The sequence below is a fragment of the Heliangelus exortis genome, chromosome 2 (genome assembly GCF_036169615.1).
Source record: "Heliangelus exortis chromosome 2, bHelExo1.hap1, whole genome shotgun sequence".
In the NCBI taxonomy this organism is placed as follows: domain Eukaryota; kingdom Metazoa; phylum Chordata; class Aves; order Apodiformes; family Trochilidae; genus Heliangelus; species Heliangelus exortis.
In genome coordinates this window covers 132,361,191-132,385,239 of record NC_092423.1, presented here as the reverse complement: position 1 = coordinate 132,385,239, position 24,049 = coordinate 132,361,191, and the positions used below count along the sequence as shown (strand labels likewise).

General features: G+C 38.6%; 1 protein-coding gene across 4 annotated transcripts in view; it reads right to left on the bottom strand.

The window, feature by feature from the left end:
- Positions 1–20,031: 20,031 nt before the first annotated feature.
- Positions 20,032–24,049, bottom strand: part of ZFPM2 (zinc finger protein, FOG family member 2) — a 307,375-nt gene continuing 303,357 nt past the window's right edge. For all 4 annotated transcript variants that reach the window (XM_071738185.1, XM_071738186.1, XM_071738184.1 and 1 more), the window contains one exon: positions 20,032–23,513. In XM_071738185.1, the coding sequence (XP_071594286.1) occupies positions 21,022–23,513 (2,492 nt within the window). In that variant the 3' untranslated portion in view covers positions 20,032–21,021. The remainder of the gene's footprint in view (positions 23,514–24,049) is intronic.

The following is a 24,049-nucleotide window of genomic DNA, read 5'->3' as shown; positions in this document are numbered from 1 at the left end:
CCATCCTGATACCTTGAAAAATATGAAAAAGATATGCAAATTACCTGACAATCCAGACAGGGAAGATTTTGATCTAGATTACATTTTGATCTCTTTTCATCAGTGAGAAGAAAAAAAGAGAGTACTCAAAATACTCTTGTTAAACTTTGACCAGAATATAACATTGTCAAAAACTCATTAGAAGATAATATTTGATTTCTCCTTTGTTCTTCCTTTGTATGTTTCTACACATAAGACTTTAGGAACTTTCTTTTCCACTTGAATGACCATTGCCCTTTCACTGACATTACAAGAGATGTATTTGAGTCTCTTTCACTGTTAAAAGCATTGCTCAAAAAGCTGGAGTTAAAGTAATGCTGTATATTAGTAACCAAGTTAAGTGGAGGCAGTTAACATCTATTTTAGGAGCCATGCAACCTCTTCTAAGAGCTTGATTATTTTAGTGACAGAACTAGTTGTGATAGACTAGGAGTTGCTTGTAATATTATGAATACTGATTGTTGACTGTGTTATATCACTCCTGTTTTCTTGAATTAGGTCAATAGTAGCACTTTAAGGGAGAAGTATCTTCATGTATCTCTCTGAAAACACTAGAGAAAAGGTTCAGAGAAGTTCCCTTCAAGACCCTTTTTAGCCTCTTTGCTGGGCCTGGCACATCAGGTTTTCCAAGAGTACCTGAATGAGATAAGGTGGTAAGGATGATTTTCGGTGAGATCATCTTATCTGAAAGCACCTGGAGAACACTGACATGCAAAGTCCCCAGGTTGGGCATGGCTAGGATTAGTAAAATCCTATGGTAAAACAAAGCTGAATTACTCCTGGTTTAAAAAAATTGCAGTCATTAGGATGCATTCTCTAGGTCAGAGGTGAGCACTGGCCACATGATTCACTTCACAGACAAAACCTCTCACTAAGATAAGCACAGAAGTTTCCAGATAAATCCTGGATTCTATCCACAGAAGGGCTGCATCCCAGGGAGAGGAAACTCAAGCCATAAACATGCAGGGAGGTATCAGGAAAAGGACATTTAATGTTGAATCAGGCCAGAAGTCTATTGGCCCTTAAACAGGTTGGGTTTGAGAAGGGAAAATGTTTCTTTCTGCATGCTTGAAATTCAAATTGATATTTGAGTTGGAGAGGTTCACGAGCAGACTCAGCTGGCTAGCACAGAAAGAGGCACAGATCTGTTATAAAAATATGCCATGCCTCTGTGGTTTTATATGAATAATAAATAATATATAATAATGACTAATTAATTATGAGGGTTCTGTCCAACAGTAAAATATATGTCGTTTCTCTGAACTATGTGAATGCTTTACAGAGTGCACTATTTTTTCATATGACCTTGCGACACATTAGCACTCCAGCCTTTTAATTTTGTAGCTCAGCTGCTGAACTGTAGCAGTAAAGATTTTCAGAGTGAACTGGTATGTTGTTTATGTTTGGTTGCAAAAAACAAACAGGATCCAGAGCTGCTGTCTGCCAAAGCATGGCACTGCCACCTGAATACTGGCTATGCATGATTAACAGGCAAATGTGGACACTGGGAGTCATAAAAGCAGAGCAGCAAAAACCAGGAAAGAACATTTGCTGCATAAACCCCCATCAAAATATGCCTTTGTAGACTGAATGCAAACTGATCTTACTCTGTTGAAATCATCTTCACAGCCCAGCAATGAAAGTACCTACAAATGTGAAGGTGTTTTTCCTGCTTGCCCCCCTAAAGGAATTTTTCTTCTACCTGTTGGGAAGCAGATATTGATTGGGTTGAAAAACTTAGAACAAGTACAGTCCATGGGGGAGATCATGGTGCAGCCTTTTGAAACCAAGTCCACAGCAGATTGGAATCACACAATGGGTAAATTCTCACCATGTACTGGTCGTCTAATTTGGATCTAACCCTAAAGAAATATGTTCATATTTTCAGAAATACTGGGCACCTGCAGAAATACTGGCATCCCTGCTGCTGCTCACAAAGCTCACAAGCATTGCCTTGCTTTACTGTATTGCATCAGAAATTAGAGACAGACTTGTCCATGGATAGTGAAACATGAGCTGAACCCTGCCAGACTTCTTATGGGAAGACACTAATTTCCATTTTGGCCATAAACATAAATCATGGAGAAGAATTCATTTTTTTAAAAAAAAAGTAACTGCCAAGCAACTCTTGGAAACTACTAGATGGCCCTTGCTTTTACAGCAACCACATTCCCAAATATCATTTATAAATAACTGCCAAACCATGTTGTATTTTAGCATTTGTTCCACTTCTTTGCAGGCTCTTTTTGGAGGAACATAGTGTGTATTTTAAGACTATGATAGAATTATTGAGAGAGCTTTGCAATGTCTAAGAAGTAACAATATTTTCTCTGTGCCCTTTGGAGACACAGTGGTTGGAGCACAAGCAGACTTGCTCTGCACATCTGGTTTTATCATGCTGAGGCAAATCAGAACTGATTCCCTCAACGAGAGCCTGCAAATCCAGCAACACTCATGGAACCAGGGGAGCAACTGTTTTCCAATGTTCATGTAACAAATTACACTCTTGGTTTCAGTCATAGCTTTCCATTGTTTTCCTCCAAAGAGACCTGCTTAGGTAAGTTCTCTGAAATATTGTCAATTCTACACAATTATTTTCTATCTAACCCACATGAAAGTAGTTGAAAAGTTACAGCTACTCTACAGACATTAGTTGATATGTCTAAAACTATTTTAAAATTTTATAGATTTATGTTTATATATTTTCTAAGAATGAGTCCAGTCCTTGTTTTCCCATGGCAAAAAATATGAAATAATGAAATCCAGGCCTAATGGCACTATAGATATTCACTCCAGTAAACCTGAAGCTGCATGATTTGTCACTCATGCATTTATCTATACATGGTAAAGTGGGTAAACACTGCATAAAATATATTTTGTGCTTCCTTGGTCTTGGGCAGATTAGCACAAATTAAATTTCACACTAATCTGCTCATGGTCAGGAGTGCTATATTAGGAGTTGGGATTCAGCTAATTGTAAAGAACATTTAACTCGACTACAATGATCTGTGAATATAGCAAATATATCCTGGAGAACTACCTTTGCCTATAAGCTTTATCAATACTGAACCAATAAGAGATGCTGAATAGTATCTGTGTCCAGGAATATTTCATGTTTCTCTATATCATTGTAATTTGTTGACCAAATTTTAAGTTTTAAGTTTTCTTTTTCCTTCATATTTTTGTATTGAGTGTTCAATATTTGTCCTTTAGGTTACACTGCTTAGTTATATTTTTCCACTCAAGTCACGTAAGTCAAGACTGAAGAATACACTGAACTGCCAGAAGAGGGAAGTCCAGGATTAGAAGTTTGTTCCTCAGAGCAAATGTGAAACATGACATCAGGAATATGAAAACCCTACAAAATATTACCCTTTTTAAGCAAAGTTTGCTGAAGTGGGACCATGTAGCATGGATGTAATATTTGTACGACAGCTTGTTCCAAGCCCAATGCTCATAATGATTTGTAAAAAAAAAAAAATCTGTAATTACCTAATGAAAATGTTGTATTTCTTCAAAATTACCAACCAAGTTATTTTCAGCTCTATATCTGGCTGAAGGTCAAATGAAAATCTGCATGCAGTAGCACTGGCCATGTAGGAGGCAATGATCTTTCTTTCAGCTGAGTCAAGATCCAAAGGCAGCAAGTCCAGGGGAATTGTAATGCCCAATTACCCTGTTCTGGGAAAGACCCACTTGATATCTCAAGGGTGGCAGAAACTAGACTGACTGGCACTGGAAGTAATGGGGAAAAAATAATGCCTCTCATCACAGGGCTGAAGTTCTGACTGATTTAAAAATCAGCATTTTAAATGGCCTTCTTCTGACTTGAGACTCAATACTTGCAAATATTTGAGCTACACAGTAGGGGAACTGAGATAATATTATACTTTGTTTTGTAGACCTAACTTTCCTGCAATAAAACTTAACGCTGTGTTCAATTATAAGCTAGGCTTTTTTATGACTTTTGAGAAAGTAATACACAGTTAAAAATCAGGAATGGTGGTATGTAAAACACTGATAAATAAATGTTAAAACTCCTCATCCTCTTCAAAGAGAGAATTGTGTAGTTTCTGAGTAAACAAACACTACATACCCACAGAAAACATTGTAAACAATATAAAACATTATGAAATGTATTTACAATACTTTGAATAGCTTTAAACAAAAGCTGTTAGACTTTAAATATCCAGGCTTTCCTCATACAGATTCCCCTACATTTTTAGCTGTTGAATATTTAAATTTAAATGCAAGGCTTCAGCACAACATTTACACTTCTACTTTAACACATTTATAGAAACGCATTCTCCTCTCATCTTCACTCAGAAATAGTTTTTCCATCTCCTTAGAGCAATGGTAAAATGAAGCTGGTGAGTTCTGTCCAGGCCCTGCAGAAAGTGTGGGCTATGATGCAGGGACCACCACACTGGCACTGAGCTCCTCCAGCACCCGGGATGCAATATTTGTGCATCCAGCACTGGGTCCAGGGAGTCTGGTGAGGGGATGCTGAGATGCTTCCTATCTAGGTCCACTCTCAGTGAGACAGGGGATCCATGGGACATTTTTAACACCTACATTTTTAATTCCTCTGCATTGTGCTCTGGCTTGTCTAACATAGAATGACTGGAAGTGAACTGTGAGGAGAGAGCACACTGCACAGCACAACCATTAACAGCTACATCACACCAGTTGTATTTGGTGCTTGGGTTCCACCACATGGTTATCTCTGCTCCATATTTTGTACAGAAATATGGAGTCTTACCAACAAAAAACGTCTGCTTCTTACCTATTTTGATAGGTACTCCTTTGCATCCAAGAAAGTCGTAACAGTAACCCTTTGTGCACATTCACACTAATTCTCCTTTTCAGGCAGTGGGGTGTGAGCATTCCAGGGCTGTTACAGGAAATAGCTAAAGATCTAAAGTAGCAGTAACTCATCTTAACTGATTATCAGAACATTTGCAGAACTGTGGTTGCCATCCAGCTGAAACGGTTGATTTAATACACTTCCTTCAGGAATGCTCCTTTCAACCAGCAACAAATATCTATGTTGTTGGTCACATTTTGGTCAATAGAAGTACAGCACGAGTGTCTGAGCCAAGATACATTTATTGCAGTTTTTTCTCTCACTCCTCACGAATGTACACCATTGCTTGCCAATGTCTAGTATTTATCCTTTAAAACATTTTCTCTTCCCTTTTATGGACCAGGAGAGCATTATGCTGTTGTGTTAGATGAAGAGACTGCATGAGCTGGTCACATTTTTCAGCAACAAGTCCTACTGAATTCACTAGATCATGGTGAGATGTAGCCTGGAATGAACATTAAGGTATTAATGGAGTGTGTATGCTTGATATCAAGTTTTCATGCTGAGCTGCACTGGTGTTAATCTAGTTTGATTACAAAGCCTAATGTAAATTCTTAGACAGATATTCTATTTTAGCTGAGAAACGAATGCTGACAGTTTACTGTGAGATGACAAATGAATGCTGACATTTTATTCTTACATGTTTATAAATCAGTTTAAAGGTTAAGAGTCGTTAATGCGGGCAATCTGAAGAATCCATACACATAAACAAAATATTCATTTTGGATAACTATATATGTCCAATGTCATTCAACAAAGATAAAAGTCAGATTAAAGAATGACAGGGAAAATGCAAATTTATCAGTACTAGTTTATCTTTTAACTGGAAACAGAATTACCTGATTGATAAGCCTTCTGATCAAAACCACAGTACACATTACGGGCTTTTTTTCATCATTTACTTTAAAGAAGTAAATATCTACATGCTGAATTGTATTGAAGAAAGATTAACCCCTCCCTTCCCACATGACCCACACTAAACCAATCTTATAGTCACTCTGTAAGAGAGCTTATGAGCATGGTCTGTGCTAGGACACACCACTGAAATAATGTACATCCTTATTTTTATTCCAAATATTCCTGATATTACAAGAACTAAGTAATATACAGGGCTTCCTCATATATTTCCAAAAAAGTCTGATTTGTGCTCTGAGAAGAACACAAATTCCAAAGGCCATTTTTAATGTCTGATGAGATCTGCCTCTAGATGAAAAAGTGCAAAGTAAAAATTGTTCATGGGTTTTACTAAAAATCTTGTGGAGGCAGACAGTCTAGATGTCCATACTGTTTGAAATATATCTGAAACAACTATTGAAGGTATAACTACCTTCCTCATCATATTCTTACATTATTTATGTAAATGAGTTTCTCTGTAAAGGGGAATTGAGGGAAATACCAACCATTGAAAACATGAAGTGAAATTGGCTCTGCAAAATACAAGGCCAAAATCTTAGAATGATTTCTGGACAAGATAATTCATTATACATCAATCCACTGTTACTTGCCTCAGAATAGCTTTTCCTGCATAAATTATCTAAACAACACACTTTGCCACAGATAGTCAAAGATCCCAGCTCTTTTCCAGGTGTAGACAAGATTTTCCTGGTAACAAGATGGTATTCTATATCTTCTGTTACCTGTTAGCTAATGAATCAATGAGAGTTAGAGAGCTAAAATATATGGCCAATTTGAACGAAACAATTCCTGAAATCTGTTTTCACTTATGAATAAGGAACTGCAGCACACAGTTACTTGGAAGTTATATTTCCTAAATTATTAAACCATACTTCAAACACCCAAAGAGTACCCTGAAAATAGGTAAAATCAAGGAAAGCTGGGAGTAGAATTTTGAGTATTCTTTTAATGACTATTTCAATCAATTTTGCCTTTATATCTCAACAGTCTTGAGCCACCTTCTTAATCAAAAGTACTTAAAATTTGGTTTCTGAACACTTTTTGCTCTTTGGTTGTTTTATAAATTACTGTCTAGGGAAATAAATACCATTCAAACATAGAAATCTATTCCATGTTAAGTAGGTCACAGGCTGCTGATGTTTGTCAGCAAAGCATCTCCTGAGCTCAGTAGCACAGGACCAGCTTCCCTTCTTCAGAGGGAATTTAGAAAATGGAGTCTGCAGCTCAGGTCTAGAAAACATTCAGACTGAACATCACTGTTACACAAAAACTGCGTGCTCCACCATACAACATTCAGAGCACTGCTAAATTGAAATTCAGGTTCAAATTCAAGACATTCCTCAGTGCTTTCTTCACAGCTCATCTATACTCCTTCCAGGATGCCAGCTGGCACTCAGGCTGTTGTTAGGAAAAGTTTAGGGGATGAGCTATTGAGAGACAGTGAGTCTTGGTAAAGTAAGGCCTTTCATTTCACCTCTACAAGAGCATATTGCTTTTTCTTAAGCAATCACATGCAAGCAATTCAGACATAATCCTTTTCCTGAACCCCAGCAATAAAGTATATATCCTACTCTGTGCAGAGCTGCACTTTGCCTGACCACTACATAAGCAGCTGCCAAACATAATAAACACTTGCAGTGCAGGTAGATCATTACATCTGTCTGCCACCATGCCTTGATTAAATTGACCTCTTGTTATTCAAAAGGCTGAACAGGCATCTGGAATATCCTGGTGGTGTGGTACACTTGTGCTTTTTATATAGAAAATGTTTCAGCCTTCTGAAAATTGATACCCAGAAGATAGAACTGTCATCTATAGATTTTTGAAGTTTGCATGTTGTTTTTTAATTATTATCTTTAAATACTCTGCACTGAAATAGAACCAAAATATGTGTCAAAGATAAATAACTTGTACCCTTCATGTTTAAACGAGATTATTTGCTTAGGAAAAAAACATTCACCATCACTAAATTTGGAAAAGAGTAATACTTAGCATTCACAAAATGCTTTATGCCTGAGGAAAAATCTTTTTTTTTTTAAACATGTCCACTGTTCAGGATCTGAAATGTTTATGGCTGAACCAGAGAGACCTTCCCAGTGTCTCAGTGGTTATATCCCTGAAAACCAGTCTTCTCTATTTTCTGTGTCCCATATTTACATCTGCCCAGCACATCATGCAGTTATACTGCCCTTCTGAATCTGAACTGAAATTTTCTGAATGAACTGCTTTTGTGAGGAGGTACTGAGTGGGTCTTTGGAAACATTTGTAAGTCTCGGAGTAGTGCAGAAAGGGACCATTTTCCTTATGAATTTCCACAATTTACAGGGACATCACCTATTCATATTCAAATTCTGCATTATTTCTTAGGCCTTCTTCTAAACAGAGGTCAGCGTAAGTGTCACATCTCACCATTGCCTCAAAGAGAAGCATCACTGATGCTTCAGAAAAGAGATTACAAAAATACTTACAAAGGTCTTAAGAGAAAATAAAGTTTCCAAGAGTGTCTCCAGAGAACTGACCAGAGACCAGCAGCTGACACAAATTGTACATGGGTGTTCACACACATGTTAAACTAGACTATTACAACTGTATGGACAACTTTCCTAGGGAACATTTTTTACTGAGAAGCCCACAATTATGTATGTATGAAAACTTGCTTATCCACCCTTCAGACAGGGAAAGCAATAGTCTTGAAATCTAAGGAAGCTTTTACTGTATCTTAGGAGCTAAAGAAATCATTGCTTCCAAACAGCATATGAAGGAGGACATTTTACGTGGTCTGAGGGGAATTTAAGTTGATGGAGTCATAGACGGTGTTGATGCAGTGATGGGAGTTGACACTTCTATTCTTATGCTCTCTGCTTATCTAACAGTCCATTAGAGGGAGAGGACATAACCAGCAGGGGAAACAGGACTTTCTGTAGATGCATATTTCTTCCAGTGTGAATTTTTAATATGCCCTATGAAAAGTGCTGTACTAGTGTCAAGTCCCACAGGCATACACACTGTCCCCTTGCTGTGGATAACCTGCACCTCCACTGGTAATAGCCCAGGAAAAAAAAAAAAGTCATGTAGATCAAACACTGGTAGATTTTCTTGGTATATTATTTGAATTGTTGTCTGGATGGGAGTCTCAGCTGTCACATATGTTTTGGAGAAGGAATGAGTCGGAGAATGATGTGATACCATTACTGGTAGTACTTTTGTGAGTAATTTGCCTTTCAACATGTTGTAGATTATTTATTAAAAAAATAGATGTATATATGATTGTAGCTGGGATTGGGCCAAAATACATATAAAACTCTTCAATTAGTTTAAAATTATGTTAATAATTTAGTTTTTATGAAGCTGATGAATGAGGTATGAGTTAGACAAGCTAACTGAGGTTTCTGGGACACACTCTGTTCTCAGTGGCTTTGGAAAAAATGTGAAGTAACTCCAGTTATGATAAATCATAAATATGATAAAGTATTTACTTTATTCTGGTGGGACTGAAAAGAAACTTAGTCTTATTAATGCAAAATGAAGAACAGCATGACTATTTACTGCATTTATTTTCAGTGAAAAATTACATTCATCTGTAATATAACTGTGGATGGACAGATCTTCATTGTATGCCTAGTGATTTGTGTGGTGGCTTGGCTGGCTTAGGTTTTGCTGCATTCCTATTAGATGTGCACAACTCTGGAACAACAGTTCCAGAGTAATATGTTATATGTTAAAAATAGAGTTTGCTTTTTGATTAGCAGGTGGTCAAAAAAAAAAAAAAAAAAAAAAAAAAAGCAAAAAAAGCAAATCAATTCATTGATAAGGAATATCAATAAAGCACTTGAAGGAAAATCACCACATCCTCACTTAGCATTCAGAGACAAAATTGCCCTTCTCTTAAAAGCACTTCTTTATTTTGTCACAGGAGGCTTGGGATATGGTGGCAAAGATAGGCTGAAGTGCTATTCTGAATAGAATTTCAAACTTTTCCAAGTTTAGTAATGTTCAGATCTGAACATTTTGCTCACCCCAATGCAAGTTTCTTTTTATTTTTCTTACATACAGATTTGCATTCAATCTGACAGTGGGCACCGGAGAGATATAGTATAGAAACGACTATCTGATTCAGAAGATGGAATTAAAACTTGTTTCACTGGGACTTCTACAATTTATTAATGCTAAGACATGAATTTAAGTGAGGTTGGAGGTTACCTTAGAGTCCAGACCTATGATGATAGGGGTAACATCTGGTGAATCTTGCTTTTATTGTTCTAGAGATTTATTATCTTTGTTTTCTGAGGGGTTGGATACAACATGTGACTGAAGGCAAGTGGGAGATAAAAAACAAGGTGAAGAGTGAAAAGGAAAAGGAAAAATGGGGTGAAAAAGGTGGCGGTAGCAGGAATATTGGGGGAGGGAGAGTGAAAATGGACTTGACAGCTTACTAGGAGATGGGGAGTGAGACCCTAAGGGAAACTATAGATTTTGACTCTGCTTCCCAATTTTCTTTAAACATGGACGTTTTTCTTTCCATAGCATTTTTGAAGGCTCTGAAATAATTACCACACACACACAGTCCGTAGGACTGCTGCTGCTTTCAGTTGTGCTTATAGTCCAAAAAGTCTTGATGCTTGTCAAAACTGTTCTGGACTTCCATTATTTTAACTGGCAGCATCGTTAAGGTTAATGTACAAACAGCCTATGAGTGTCCCAGAGTAGAAAAACATGCAAAATAACAGATGTAGGCAATTTGATAAGGTGATTGTCAAAGCTCATAAGTGTGAAGTTCATAAAACCACAGAATGACTGGGTTGGGAGAGACCTTTAAAGATCATCTAGTTCCAACCTCCCTGCCATTCATAAGGACACTTTCCACTGGACCAGGTTGCTCAAATCCCCATCCAATCTGAACCTTGAACCCTTCCAGGGAGGGAGCATCATCATAGATTCTCTAGGCAACCTGTTCCAGTGTCTTACCACTCTCATTGTGAAAAATTTTCTTCCTTATGTCCAACCTAAATCTTTCAATTTAAGCCCCCATGTCCTGGCACTAGAGGCATTGATAAAAAGTCTCCCTCTTAAAAGCCTTCTTTAAGTACTGAAAGCTGCAATAAGGTCTCCCTAAAGCCTTTGCTTCTCAAGGCTGAACAATCCCAACTCTCTCAGCCTCTCTTCATAGTGGAGGTGCTCCAGATCTCTGACCATTTTTCTGTTCCACCTCTAGACCCACTTTAAGAGGTCCATATCTATATTGTACTGAAGAACTCAGAACTGGACACAGTACTCCAGGTGGGATCTCACAAGAGCAGAGCAGAGGGGGAGAATCACCTTCCTCAGAGTGCTGGCTGGGCTGCTTTTGATGCAGCCCAAGATATGGTTGGTTTTTTGGGCTGCAAGCGCTCATTCCTAGATCATTGCATTGAAAATGGTGAGGGCTGTGAAGGGAAACCAGCAGGGCTTCTGCAGGTCTATCAGCAGTAAAGACTAGAAAAAACATGTGCCAATTGCTGCACAGGCCAAGTGACAATGAACCTGGCAATGAAGAATGTGAGAAAGGCAGAGGTACTAAATTCCTTATTTGTCTTCATCTTTACTGGTCAGCAAAGAAATACAGGCATCTGAGAACAGAGGTAAAGTCTGAAGCAAGGAAGACTTACCTTTGGTGGACAAGGATCAAGTCAGGGAACACTGAAACAAGGTGGACATTTTAAAGTGTTAATTTTAATGGGATGCACCCACAGGTGCTGAGGGAACTGGCTGATATCACTGTAAATCCACTCTTGATTAACTATGAAACATCATAGTGATCAGGGGAAATTCCTGAGTATTGAGAGAAAGCAAATATCATTGCCATCTTTAAGAAAGCATAAAGTCCAGGCAGCTACAGGTAAGAAAGCCTCACCTCAGTCCCTGGTGAGGTAATGAGCAAATAATTCTGAGAACCATTTCCAGACAAATAAAGGACAAGAAGATGACTGTGTGTAGTCATCATGGATTTATGAAGATGAAATCATGCTTGTCCCTTTAGGCTTCTACAATGGACTAAATAGGGGAAAATGGTGAATGCTGTTTATCCTGACTTTAGCACAGCTTTTGACCCTTTCTCCATTAACACCCTCATAGACATGGACTGTGTATTAGGTAAATGGACAGACAAGTGGACTGAAAACAAGCTGAACTGCTTGGCTGAAAGGGCTGTGATCAGCAGCACAAAGCCCAGCTAGCTGGGCCAGTTGCTAGTGGTGGACTCCAGGGGTAAATGCTGGAGCCAGTTTTGTTTCCCATCTTCGTTAATGACCTGGATGCTGGGACAGCACCTTCAGTGAGTTTGCAGGTGATGCAAAACTGTGAGGAGTGGTTGACAGACCAGATGGCTATGCTGCCTTTCAGAGATGGTGGAGAAATGGACCAACAGGGATCTCATGGAGTTCAGCAAAAGGAAGCGCAAAGTCCTACCCCTAGTTAGGAACAATTTTAGGCACTGGAATAAGTTGCACAGGGAGGCTGTGGAGTCTCCATTCTGGAATATATTCAAAACACAACTGGATGCAGCCCTGAGCAAGCTGTCTTAGCTGACTCTGCTTGAGCTTAGCTGGGCTGATTTCCAGAGGTGCCAGCCAGCCTCAGACATTCTGTGACATTACTTTTACTGGGACATGGCTCTACCTCTTTATATTTTGAGGAGCTAGTGGCTCCTACTCTACAGCCAGTGATATCACATACAAAAGAAGCTGTTTGTATATTATATAAATGCAGCAGAACCTGTATAAAGGTCGCAAAGACATATTCTCTTTTATCTACTCATAGACACAGCAACTCGAGTGAGCGATTCCATAATTCATTTCAATGGGAGTTTTGTTAGCATTAGAGGTAGGCTCCAAATGCCTGACCTGAATGTTTATGGGTGATTTGTTAGCAGCAGTGGCTAATCCTGCAGAGAGAAGGAGTTTTGATACTCAGCAGAGTACTAACTTTTCCTCATCTTCATTTCTAAGAGAACCTTAGATAGAGGGGTAATTCATGCTTTCAGAAAACTGCATTTTGCATCAAACTGTTTACTGTAATGAAACAAGTAATTTCTTTTTATCTGAGCCTTCATCACATCTCTTACTTCACTGCTGGTTCTGTACCTCAGCAGAAGGTGCTTGAACTGCGCTTCCCCACACCACTGATGCATCCACAGCAGGATCTTCCACAGCCCAGAGTAATGGTTCATAAGTGTCATTGGACAAAGTTGTGCAACATTTCATTTTTCTTTTTAATCTTATCTGGTGATAAGAAAGGTTTGGAATTCATTGCTTGGGAAAGAAAACTGGCATTTCTAACACCTAAGGATGAATCCTACTTTAACCTTGCTGGTCAATGGTATTAATTGTGTTTGTCACAATCTCAAAGCAAATGAAAAACCTAATATTATCACATAACCATAATACGTGGTTGGCAAGTATACACAGCAGTTTCACATGAGGAAGTTTTAATGGATATCTGCAAGCTGAATATTTTATATAAATATTATTTTTGTGTTGTGAATGTCATTATCAAATCTAATAAAACAGACATAAACGATGATATATTTTGATGTTAGAGGAAAACGGAACACAGAGAGTTATTGGCGAGGAAGGTTCCTGCAGAGCAGAGACACTTTCTTCTCTGAAGTGACTGACTCAAAGTGACACTGGATCCCCTTAACTCAGCAAGGTTCAAATAAGTGAAATCATGTCAACTTATCTTAGATAATTTTAACATTTAATGCCTTAAATTACATGAAAGCTTTGATATTATTTCAGTGATACTACAGATTTTAGTAACATTATAGAATATTAGCCTATTAAAAACTCCTGCAAACATTGCCAATTTTTTTTAAATTAATCTAAAAATTACTTACAAAGAAAAGACACTTATAAAAAGAAAGAGACTTCTGAAATAATTTAGCATACTGCATGTCAGATTTTCTAACACTGAAGATAAACCTCCGTTGCTGATTGACTAAGTTTTCCCCAATGTCTGTTTAATGTAAAAAGGCAGAAACCACCATGAGGTCAGCCTCCACATACCCCTTCCCCAAATGTTATAGGCCTTAAAGTCTCTCGCTCTCTTTGTGGTCCAATGGCTGTTTTGTGAAGTAACACAGGTGGAAGGGTGGAAGAAGCAGTGAATGCCAACTTCTCACTGTCCCTGTAGATGCCCTCGTGTAAAGCTTGGGACTGTCCTGACAGCTCTGAGAGCTGGTGAGACTTGGACCTCTGAGGAGCTCAATGAATACACCCTCCACTTCTTGAGTGATTATTAGGTCATTATATAAACAGTGAGAATTAAGATTATTAATAGCATCATTCAAACTATTCTTTCGTGGAGTTTCCCCACAAGGAAATCTTTCTAAGGAAAAACAGCCAGCTGACTGAGGCTCTGGGTACAGTGTCTACCAGTTCATGAGGAGTGAGTTTCAAGATGTGGGGTGGGGATGTAAAAGCCCTACTGAACAAACAGACTTAACTGGACTTAACTGCACCAACTGAGTGCAAGTAAACCTCTTTTTCAAGAAGAGAGTGTCTCCATGTCTCCTGTGGTAGTAGACTGCATAAACAGTACTTTTTAGAGTGTGGATAGATGTCCAGGCTGAGGACATCTCTGAAAGAGGAAGAACCAAGAGATGGAAATAGTCATTGGTATATCTATTTCCCTCAGTAGTTCTTGTATTAAATTATGCTTCTTCCCTTGCAGGTATCACTACCCCTTCAATAAGACACAAACACCAAGAACCAAGCAATGCAACAACAAAATGAGAAATATCTCACTGGTATATTTCTGTATGTATATGAGGCATAATTTGAAGAGTATCAAGGAAAAATAACTTACTGTTTGGGAAACCTCCTAAAAACATAAATATTTCTCTTACTTTTCCCTCTCCCAGTAAGGTAGCTCTTTGCCTTTTAGATTCTTAGACTTTTAAAATCAGTCTTGTGTTTCTTACAACTCAAATGAGCAAGCTAGCTTGGGGGATGCAAGCTGTACAGTGTCAGCTGGCCAGCAATAAATGTTCATATACTTTGTGGATATACTTGGAAAGCTCGTGCCTCTTCCACCCAGAGCTGCTTTGATAGAGAAACCCTGTTTCTGCTGGCAGATAAGAGTGCTGATGAACAGCTGCCAGAGCAGCTGTCCCAGGCCCAGGCAGGTCCTTGGCACTGTGGGGGACTGTATTCACCCAGCTGAGCTGCAAGAGACCTGCCAGACTAAGGCTGTGGGAAATGAGGTGTGGCAAGTGAATGCAGGGGAACCCTCGTCACGTGTGCCCAGTACCCTGCCCCTTATTTCTACCCTTACCACCACCCTGTTGTGTGTTGTGCTTCTGGTTTTAAGGGAGTCAAAATAGTTTTAGATTAATCTTTCCTAAATTACATCTGCAGTTTTCTTCCTTTGGTCTAGAAAAAAGTTCAATTATTATCCATCAACACAGACTTTTTTTTTCTAATTCTTCTTACTTGCTCCTTTTGCTGAAAGACATCATTTGAGGGTGTTCTTTTAACATTCTGCTTTGAAAACTTGTGGCAGTAAACCAATGTCTTCCCTTCCCTTTGCATACTTACCCTAATATAGAAACTTCAATCACAGACTGAGACGGCTTCTCTCTAAAACAATTTTCTTCCTTGATCAGTCTTTGAACCCACAGGTCTTTTATTAGATTCCATAAATGTATCTCTTGGGGGTAGTTTCATCAGAATTAGCACAAGATCAAAAATGTCAAAGCATCAAAGCAGCAGTCTGTTCTCCCTCAAGCCAAACGCCAACATAAGCCCACTGGTATTTTCCCTGTATCCCCTTGAGACCCAGGTTGCAAGGGTTTAACAAGGCTTCCTTGAAAAAAGGAAACCAAATGAATTGAAGGTGAATCCTCTCAAGCAACTGAATAAACTGGTCATGCAGGGACATTATTTTAGAGCTACACAGAGATAAAGCCATATTACCATTTCACATTTCAGCTGCTCCGTTTACCCCCCTTGATGGACTGGTTTTGGCACCTTGTAGATTGAAGACTGAGGTTTATGCAGTCTGCTTGGCATAAGGTGGTCACAACTACAGGACAGAGTTTCTGGCATGCAGAAGGCTCTCTTCTTAAAGTAAGGAAATTATCAGTGAATGTGAAAAATTGAGCAGAGAAATGTTTTGGTAACATGGGCTTTCAAAACAGTAGCTGGGGGGCCTGAAAAGTGCTTACATTTACATGGAGACATCACTGCAAGATTTTAGAGCCTGGTTTCACAGTTTCAGTAAGAACACCTAGAACTGGGAGAGCTGAGCTGAAAACTACTTCAGTGGAAGTGTTTCCAGCTTTAACCATTATTCTGTTCATCACACTTGCGGTTTTTCTTATTCTGTACTCTATCCACAAATTTGATGTGAAGAGATGTTTTTCATTGGCATAGGCACCTGCAGATGAGAGGACCAGGCATGCTCACAGGCTAACACAACTGGAGCCTGGGCATCTGACTTCCCTCTCAGCTGCAACTGGGTCACACTCTCCTGTTCTGTGCAGTGTCCATCTGACAGCTCCTGGCAGCACAGTGCCCCAGCTGTGAAGGTGACCTGGAAGATGGAAGAGTTGTGGGTCTATTGCCCATAGTCAGCCTTGGAGAACTGAGCCAGGAGCCAGAATCTTTGCACTGGCATTATTCAGCATTCGGGAGTGCTTTTTGAAGGATTTTGTCCCCTAGTATTTTTTTTTCTCTCAGCAGGCCTCCAAGTAGGTGTTCTTGTAGTGCTGATGGCAAGTAACCACTTCTTCCTGCAGCCATTAGCATACCCATACTACATTCTTCAAATGAACAAAGTTCTGATTCCCCTTTTCCTTATTTTCCTTGCCCCTCAATGACATTATCCCACATCACACTTCTCCCATCATACTCAACATGGAGTTAAGGCTGTTCAGAACTACATCTCAGCTTTTTAGAGTGGATTCTAGTTTCTAGCTTATGTATGTTCAGATAAATGGATTAGCCTCCACCTCACCTTTGTGGTAGTTCTGGCTTTACTTTAATTTTGAAATGTGTACATTGGTTTTTTTTTCATTGTTACTTTCTTTTCCTTCTGCATTGCTTGGTGGTAGAGCATTTATTGTATAAGGGAGCCATCACCCACCTCATATGTCCTGTCAGATTGTGTTTGGGACTATTACATTTGGACAGACAGTGTCAGACAATGAATGTAGTCAGTAGTTACCTGGCAGAAATGAAAGAATGGAAAAAAGTGTGGACCCAGAGCAAGTATCAGTGATGTAGTTTAATGATTTGTAGCAATGACAAGATGTCAACAGAACCCTAAAGTTACTACAATTAATTCAAGAAAAACAGACTTCAGCTTGTAGCAATACCTTTTACTGCTTGTGTTAGGCATGTCCACCTGATTAATGGGTACAATGAAAAAAAATCGCATCACGGAAAAAACATCACATCATGATGATGTGAGAAACTGCATAACAATTGTGTAAAAATTGTGACATGAATGGGACTCACAAAAGCCTTTCAGTCTCAGTTTTAGGATACAGACAAATGAGTGAGGCAGACAGGGAGGCAGCCACATTAGTTCTGAGCACTGCATGTTCTGTGAGGTTTTGACTAAAAAGTCAAAAGGTTGAATGCAAAACCCACCAGGTAATCAGTACACAGGGAGTCAGGCAAAAACCAGCTCTTCTAAATATTAGGCCTTCACAGGGAGCAATTTTACGTTTTTGTAGCATAAAACCAGGAAATGTTTTAATGCCTTTTGTTGAGGTATTCATCTCCACTCAATACCCCTAAAGATTTATTCATTGACTCCAGCTGACAGGGATTAGCAGATCCAAACGATTTAACTGAGGTGCTCTGCTTCCTGCTGAGTGCCAGGTGTCAAAGACTCACTAAGGATGGACTCTCTTTGCATACGTTTTGATAAATAATTAATAAACCTCCAAGAAACTAAAAGTAGAACCAGGGAAGAGTCTGTATTCAAGTAATCTAGCAATAGACAGTTTACCTGTTTTGTTATCCCTTTGAATGAATGCATAGGTATAACCTGAAGAGAATACAATAATCATTTGGTCAGAAGACAGGTTTAAGTAGTTTACTCCTGTAAAAAATATTTATGACTTAAACAGAGATGCACTTAAAGCCCCCAGCTGGGTTTAGGCAGTTACTGGGCAAACTGGTTTAAGAGACAGGAGAGAGATTTCTGTCTGCCTGAAGTGTTAATGTCCTTATTTAAAATGAGCAAATTAAAAAAAAAAATACATGCGTGCAATAAAGAAAGTGAAAAAATGGAAAACAATGTGTAAAGTTATGGAAGAACATGGTTCCTGAGCCCAATTATGTGAGCATCTATCTTTTTAAAGTACTACCTATTTTTAACAAATGCATAAGAGATCAAATGTCAGTAATCTATATTTGCTACCCACCTACTTAGTACAACATTTTACTTTCAGAGAGTGTGATGGTGTAACTGAGGTTTAGAACATGTCAGAAATCCCAGCTGCTCAGGTTGAGTGTGTGTAAAATGTTTTATAATATTGAGTACCTCTGTACCCACAGATCAGTAGATTGTGCTTGTTTTGAACTTGCAAAAATGTGACTGGTCAAACAAATAGGTGACTTAAAAATGCTACCAGGTATATTCTGTTGTGTGAAAGCAATTTGAGCAGTCAGTGCAAAGAATATAATGCCGCATGCCAAGCTTTGATTTACCTCTGGCATGTATCAGGTACTCTCAGCAGTTACAGAACAGAAATGTTTTGGAGACGTTTTTTCCCTTTTGGCACCACTTTTCATCGAGGTATTCCCTGTAACTCTGATATTCTTTACTTTCTCAGAGTCTAAATGCACCCCTAGAGCTCAGCAATCATAAATTATACTGCCTGTGGCTTTCTGATCAACTTCACGTAAAAAAGTTTTTGTCTATGCATGTAGATCTTTCTGAATTAGCTTATTTCAACCCAGATGAAATGGCTTTGTTCTTTAAACCGATTTTGTATGATGGCTATCTTAAAAAAATTGTTTGCCACCAAAAAGGTCAGAATGTACCACCTGTCTCAAACACTGAGGAGTCTTTGATATAGTGGTGTGGTATTTTCTAATAAATATTTAATTGATAATCATTAATGATTTTTCTGTTTTATTCTCACTGTGTAATGTTTTTTTCTCCTTCAGGAGTCTTATTACCCAAAGTATTTGCTGTAGGACCAATTCTGTCCCTACTGATATTAATGTATACATCTGTTACCTTTGTTGAGAGCAAGAATTAGTACAATTTTAAGCACTCTTGTTCTATATTTAAATCCCAGCTAACTATCAGAGTTGTTAATAATAGTTCTTGAAGTGTTCATTATTTTTGCTACTGGATCACATGTACTTACACTTACAAATGAAAAAAAAAAAAAAAGATTAATTCAGTTTCAAAGTACACAGGGATGGGGTTATTGCAAGGCAGTCGTACTGCATACTCTTATTCTAGACTTCAACTGGCTGCATAGCACAAGTACCATCCTTTTATCTATTTTGTTCTGGGTTGTTTCTTTGGCTTTCCTAGGAACTAAGTTATTTATAGATGCTTATGTGACTATTCAGGTCATGGCTTTGCTTTCAAATTCATAGGATGAATAATGCAGCAATTGGTCACTTTTATAGTATCAAAATTTTTATGAAAAGAACACTGAAGTGAAGTCAAGTGAAGGGTATTAATTGTGCATTCTTTCAGATTCCAATTTAACAAAAAATAATTTTTTAGATTTTAATATAACAGAAATTATTGAATATTATTTCTATATTGAATTAGGGGACCAAACTGCTGTTCTATTTAAATGAATGATAATGCTTTTCCTATAAAAATACTGAACACTTTAAAAATCATACGAGTGATATTATTAAGCAGATTGCTCCACTGATTTTGACATACAGTGGTACTGTTGGGCAAATATATTTTCCTTAGCTCCAATAAAGAGAACAGCCTTCATGGTCTCAGATCTCCATATTTTAAGTTTTAGTTCATTAGGTTGTCTTAGACTTTTTGTACTCGTGACCTTAACCAGCAAGGACTCCCTCAAAGTGGAGGCGTCCTTTGCAGTCATTTTCTGTTTGCTTCCCTTGAAGAGTGGGCAATGTTACCCTGTTCCTAAGAGCTGCCTCTTTACAGTTTGTGACCTCTAAATCCTCCTTGAAAAACAAAATAAAACAAATTTAAAGAAAGTACTGCCAAACTTCTCCAATGATCTGGAATTTTATTCCATCCATATACATGCATAGTAACAACATTTGTTGAGAAATTATTTCTATCAGAAGTAGAACATTATCTTTGTGATCACCAGTTGCAGTATTGCTACTCTTATATTTAAATATATCTTATATATGAATTAGATTCATAATTGCAGCATTGAGTTTAGGGTTTTGTTTTAGACTGTGCCTTTCAAAAGATAAAACTGATTGATATGACCTCATTACTTACAATACTGCTTCCAGTAATTTTGTTCATTCTTTATAAAGTATTGCATTTAACAGCAAAGGTTTAAAAATTGAGACAGAGATGCATCAGCGAAAGAAAATACAAGTACTATACAAGAAAAAAATTGCCATCTTCATTTAACGTACGTTTCAGATTAAGAAAGTGGACAGAAACATACTGCTACATACAAATGCAAAGCCTAATGACTAAGGTACTGTATCTGCTAAAATATAACGTGCAAACCGAGCCCAATTGTTCAAAAAATTGAAATTTTAAGGCGAACTTTACAGCATAGTTGAAACTTCTTTGCAAGTTATATTTTAGCATATACATATATTTGCAACAGCATATAAGAAAAAAAAATCAGGATACACAAGTGCTTTTGAAGCTATTTCTAAAATGCTTTTCTGTATTGTTCGTGACTATTTTCTTTAAAATCTACTATACAGTGCAAACCATATGTGCTACACAATAACTATACAATAACATTACAAATGACTTTAATATAAAGTTTTTTAAATAAAAAATAACATAACTACAGCTATGAATACTGCTGGTAAAATAAATAAATATTTTTGAAAATGGCACCAATAATACACTTTACTAATGGACTGTAATGAAATTACACCTTTAAGTCTTCAACTCAGCAATAGAGATATCTCCTGATTGTCCAGATGTAATTCAAACAGCTTTCTTTAGACTGTATGGAACAATATGCTAAACACAGGTACCAAAGGTGACCGATTGTTTCATTTGACATGTTCTGCTGCATGTGACGAGCAATAAAACTTCTTATGAGTAATAAAGTTTGAAAGATTGTTGAACTGGATGTCACACAGTCGGCAATACTTTCCACTGGTTGGGGCCTGGGTAGAACCATTCACGCCTTTAGCTATACTAGACAACTGTTCCTCTGCTGTAGGAATGGCTGGAGAGACATTTTCATTTGCAGTTAAGGGATTCTCAGAGATCCAAGAGGGAGACTTGTGCCCATCTTCATGTGGAGGATTCTGGGAAATGTTCTCTTGCTGTGGGTTTGCAGCAGGTCTTTCCTCCTGTTTTAGTCCCCCATTAACTATTACCATGCCTCGGTTTTTTGGCAGTAGTGGAAGAGACTCTTTCTTCTGCACAGCACAACCATTCGAAGGTGCCTGGCCTTTAGGAGACTCACTTTCTGTATTTGTGCTTTGATCTAAATCAGTGTTATGAATGACAAGAGAACCAGAAATGTAATCGCTTGGCTTTATTCCATAATATGGAGAAAGCTGATCTGCTCCTTTAGCTTTCTTTATTGCTCCAGGGTAAAGGCATTGTGGAAGAAACAAATGTTTGTTTTCTTCTTTTGTAGCAATAAGCTGGGCTGCTTCACTAAAGACTTTTAGTCCTTGAAGTGTTGCTAAGTGTGTTGAAAATAAGTTTCCATTAGGAGAGGACTGTTTGGAGTTTCCATTTTTCTCACATTTGATTATGCTTCTTTCATAACTGACGTCTGGGCTGTTTCTTTCACTTTCTGGGTTTTGAAACACCTTACTGTCGAGCTGTCCCAGGTCGTTACGCTGATGGGCAGTGACAGGGCAAAAATTCTGCTTGTGAGCCAGGTAGTTCTCTACCTTGTTAAAACTAATCTTGCATACTGTGCACTCATGGTAGTCCAGTAGCCTTTTGGGAGATGTGGACGTCCTCTCTGACGGGGGTAAGCATTTTTTACTGAGATCTATTGGCACATCCATCTCCAAGCAAGAGACAGCGGAGTGGGCGGTATCACACTTAGAAACTGGAACACACTTGTTAATAGACAGTGACGTTTCCAGATGCTTTGAGACTATTCCTGGAAAGATATCACACCGTGGATGGTAACATTCTCCAAGGCCCTCTGTTGACTCTTGAGTAGATGTACAAGGATTGCCAAGATTAGCCACTTCCAGAAATCTCTGTTGGACTAGTGGTGGTCTTTGCTCTTGCTCTGGCAGGCACATCTCGTACATCTTCCTTCGCTTCCGGGTGCGCATCGTTCGCTGCATGGCAGGCACTTTGTTGGAAGCAGATCTCTTCAATGGGGGATCGTGGCGAGTGGCACAGTAATACTGCTTGTGGACCATGTAGGTCTCATGTCTGCTGAAAGTAATATTACAGGCTTCACATGTGGTCTTGTTAGGATCACTCTCCCCTTCTACTAAAGGAGCGCTGGGATTCTTCACATCAGAAGGTTTTCCGTTTATCTTCTCATCACCATTGCTTGCAGCTGACAACTTTTTAGATTGTGCTGTAAAGTCTTTTTCGTGACTTTTGTTGTTTGGCCCAATCAAATCTAAAACACTGGAAGAGTTTATGCAAGATGTCTGCAGAAGTTGATTCTCTGGATCTGATGTGTGAGGAGCTGCATTCAGGATATTTATAGAGCTTTGGCCATTACTGGGGCTTACAGCTTCTGGCATTTTTTCTGGAACACTGGAAAAATCTGGTGACTTTGCCATCTGCTGCCATCGGCTGCTGCAATAATGCTTTTTGTGTACTAAGTAGTTGTCCAAGTTATTGAAAGTTATGTTACACTCAAAACATGTAGCCCCTTTGGGCATCAAAGGGCTGTAAATTACAGGAGGATAATTGCTACTTCCATGCCTTAGTCTTCGGTGGACGAGTTCAGACATTTTGGCCAGTATTTCTGAAGCCTGAGGAACCACAGTGATGTCCTGGGGAAAAGCAAACTGGGAAAGAAAAGGTCCCATTGGGAAAGAAGGACCAATACTAGGCTGAACTGGCGACGAAGCAAGTCTTGGACTGGATGGTTCAGATTTTATTTTAGTGTATGAAAAACTCTGCTTATTTGTTGCAGGCTGGGTTTCTGGTCTCTGGTTTGGAAGGAAAAGCGGAGCCTTTTTTTCACATTTATCAAGCTCTGTATCAGAACTTGCATCTTTAGTCTGCATGGTCTTTTGGCTCTGGGGAACATCATTTCTGCTCAATAGGTCCGTTGCTGGCTGTAAACCTTCTTCATTACCACTTGGAGAGTGTTCAATGTCACTTTCCCTTTGAATTTTGTTGCCAGAGACATGTAACTCTTGGTGCTGCAGTAGCTCCCTCTGAGTTTGGAAGCCAAAATGGCAGTGATTGCATCTAAAGGCAGCTTGAGTAAGATGGGAGAACAGGTGCTGATGAAAGTTAATCACTGAGTCTGCAGTGTAAGTACAAACTGTGCATTTCAGACTAGCTCCGGGTGGGAGAAAATCTTCCATTTTCACTCCTACAGAAAAGACAAGCAAAATATAAAATAAAGTGACCGCTTTGCATTTCATGAAACATACCGAGAAATCAGTTGCACAGAAGGTACAAACAGAGTGAGAATAACTCATTTTCTTCTGATGGGATATTAGTCACCCTGAAAATACTTGAATTGGTTCAAACTTTCTATCCTCGAACTGCTAGAGGATAGTCCCAGACTTCTCTGGATAGCTTTAGTATCCACATGCATTCAGCAGAGATGAGGGGAAAGAAAGAAAGAACAAGGGAAAGGATAAAAATAGACTGGACTTATTCTAAATGAAAATGTCTTAGAAATTGCAGTTTTAACTAAAGGAGACATAATGTTCCCCATACACAATCACTGGAAATTTTGAAGCACAGAAAATTCACGAAAGTCAAGAAACACAAAGTTGTGGTGCAGCTTGACATACAGCCCTCGAACTCTAGGATGCCTTAAACCCACAGAGAAAGCAGAAGTAGCATTTTGAGCTTTATTGATGTTCAGCTCTTTGCCTGCATGAGTTGGGGATATAAAGA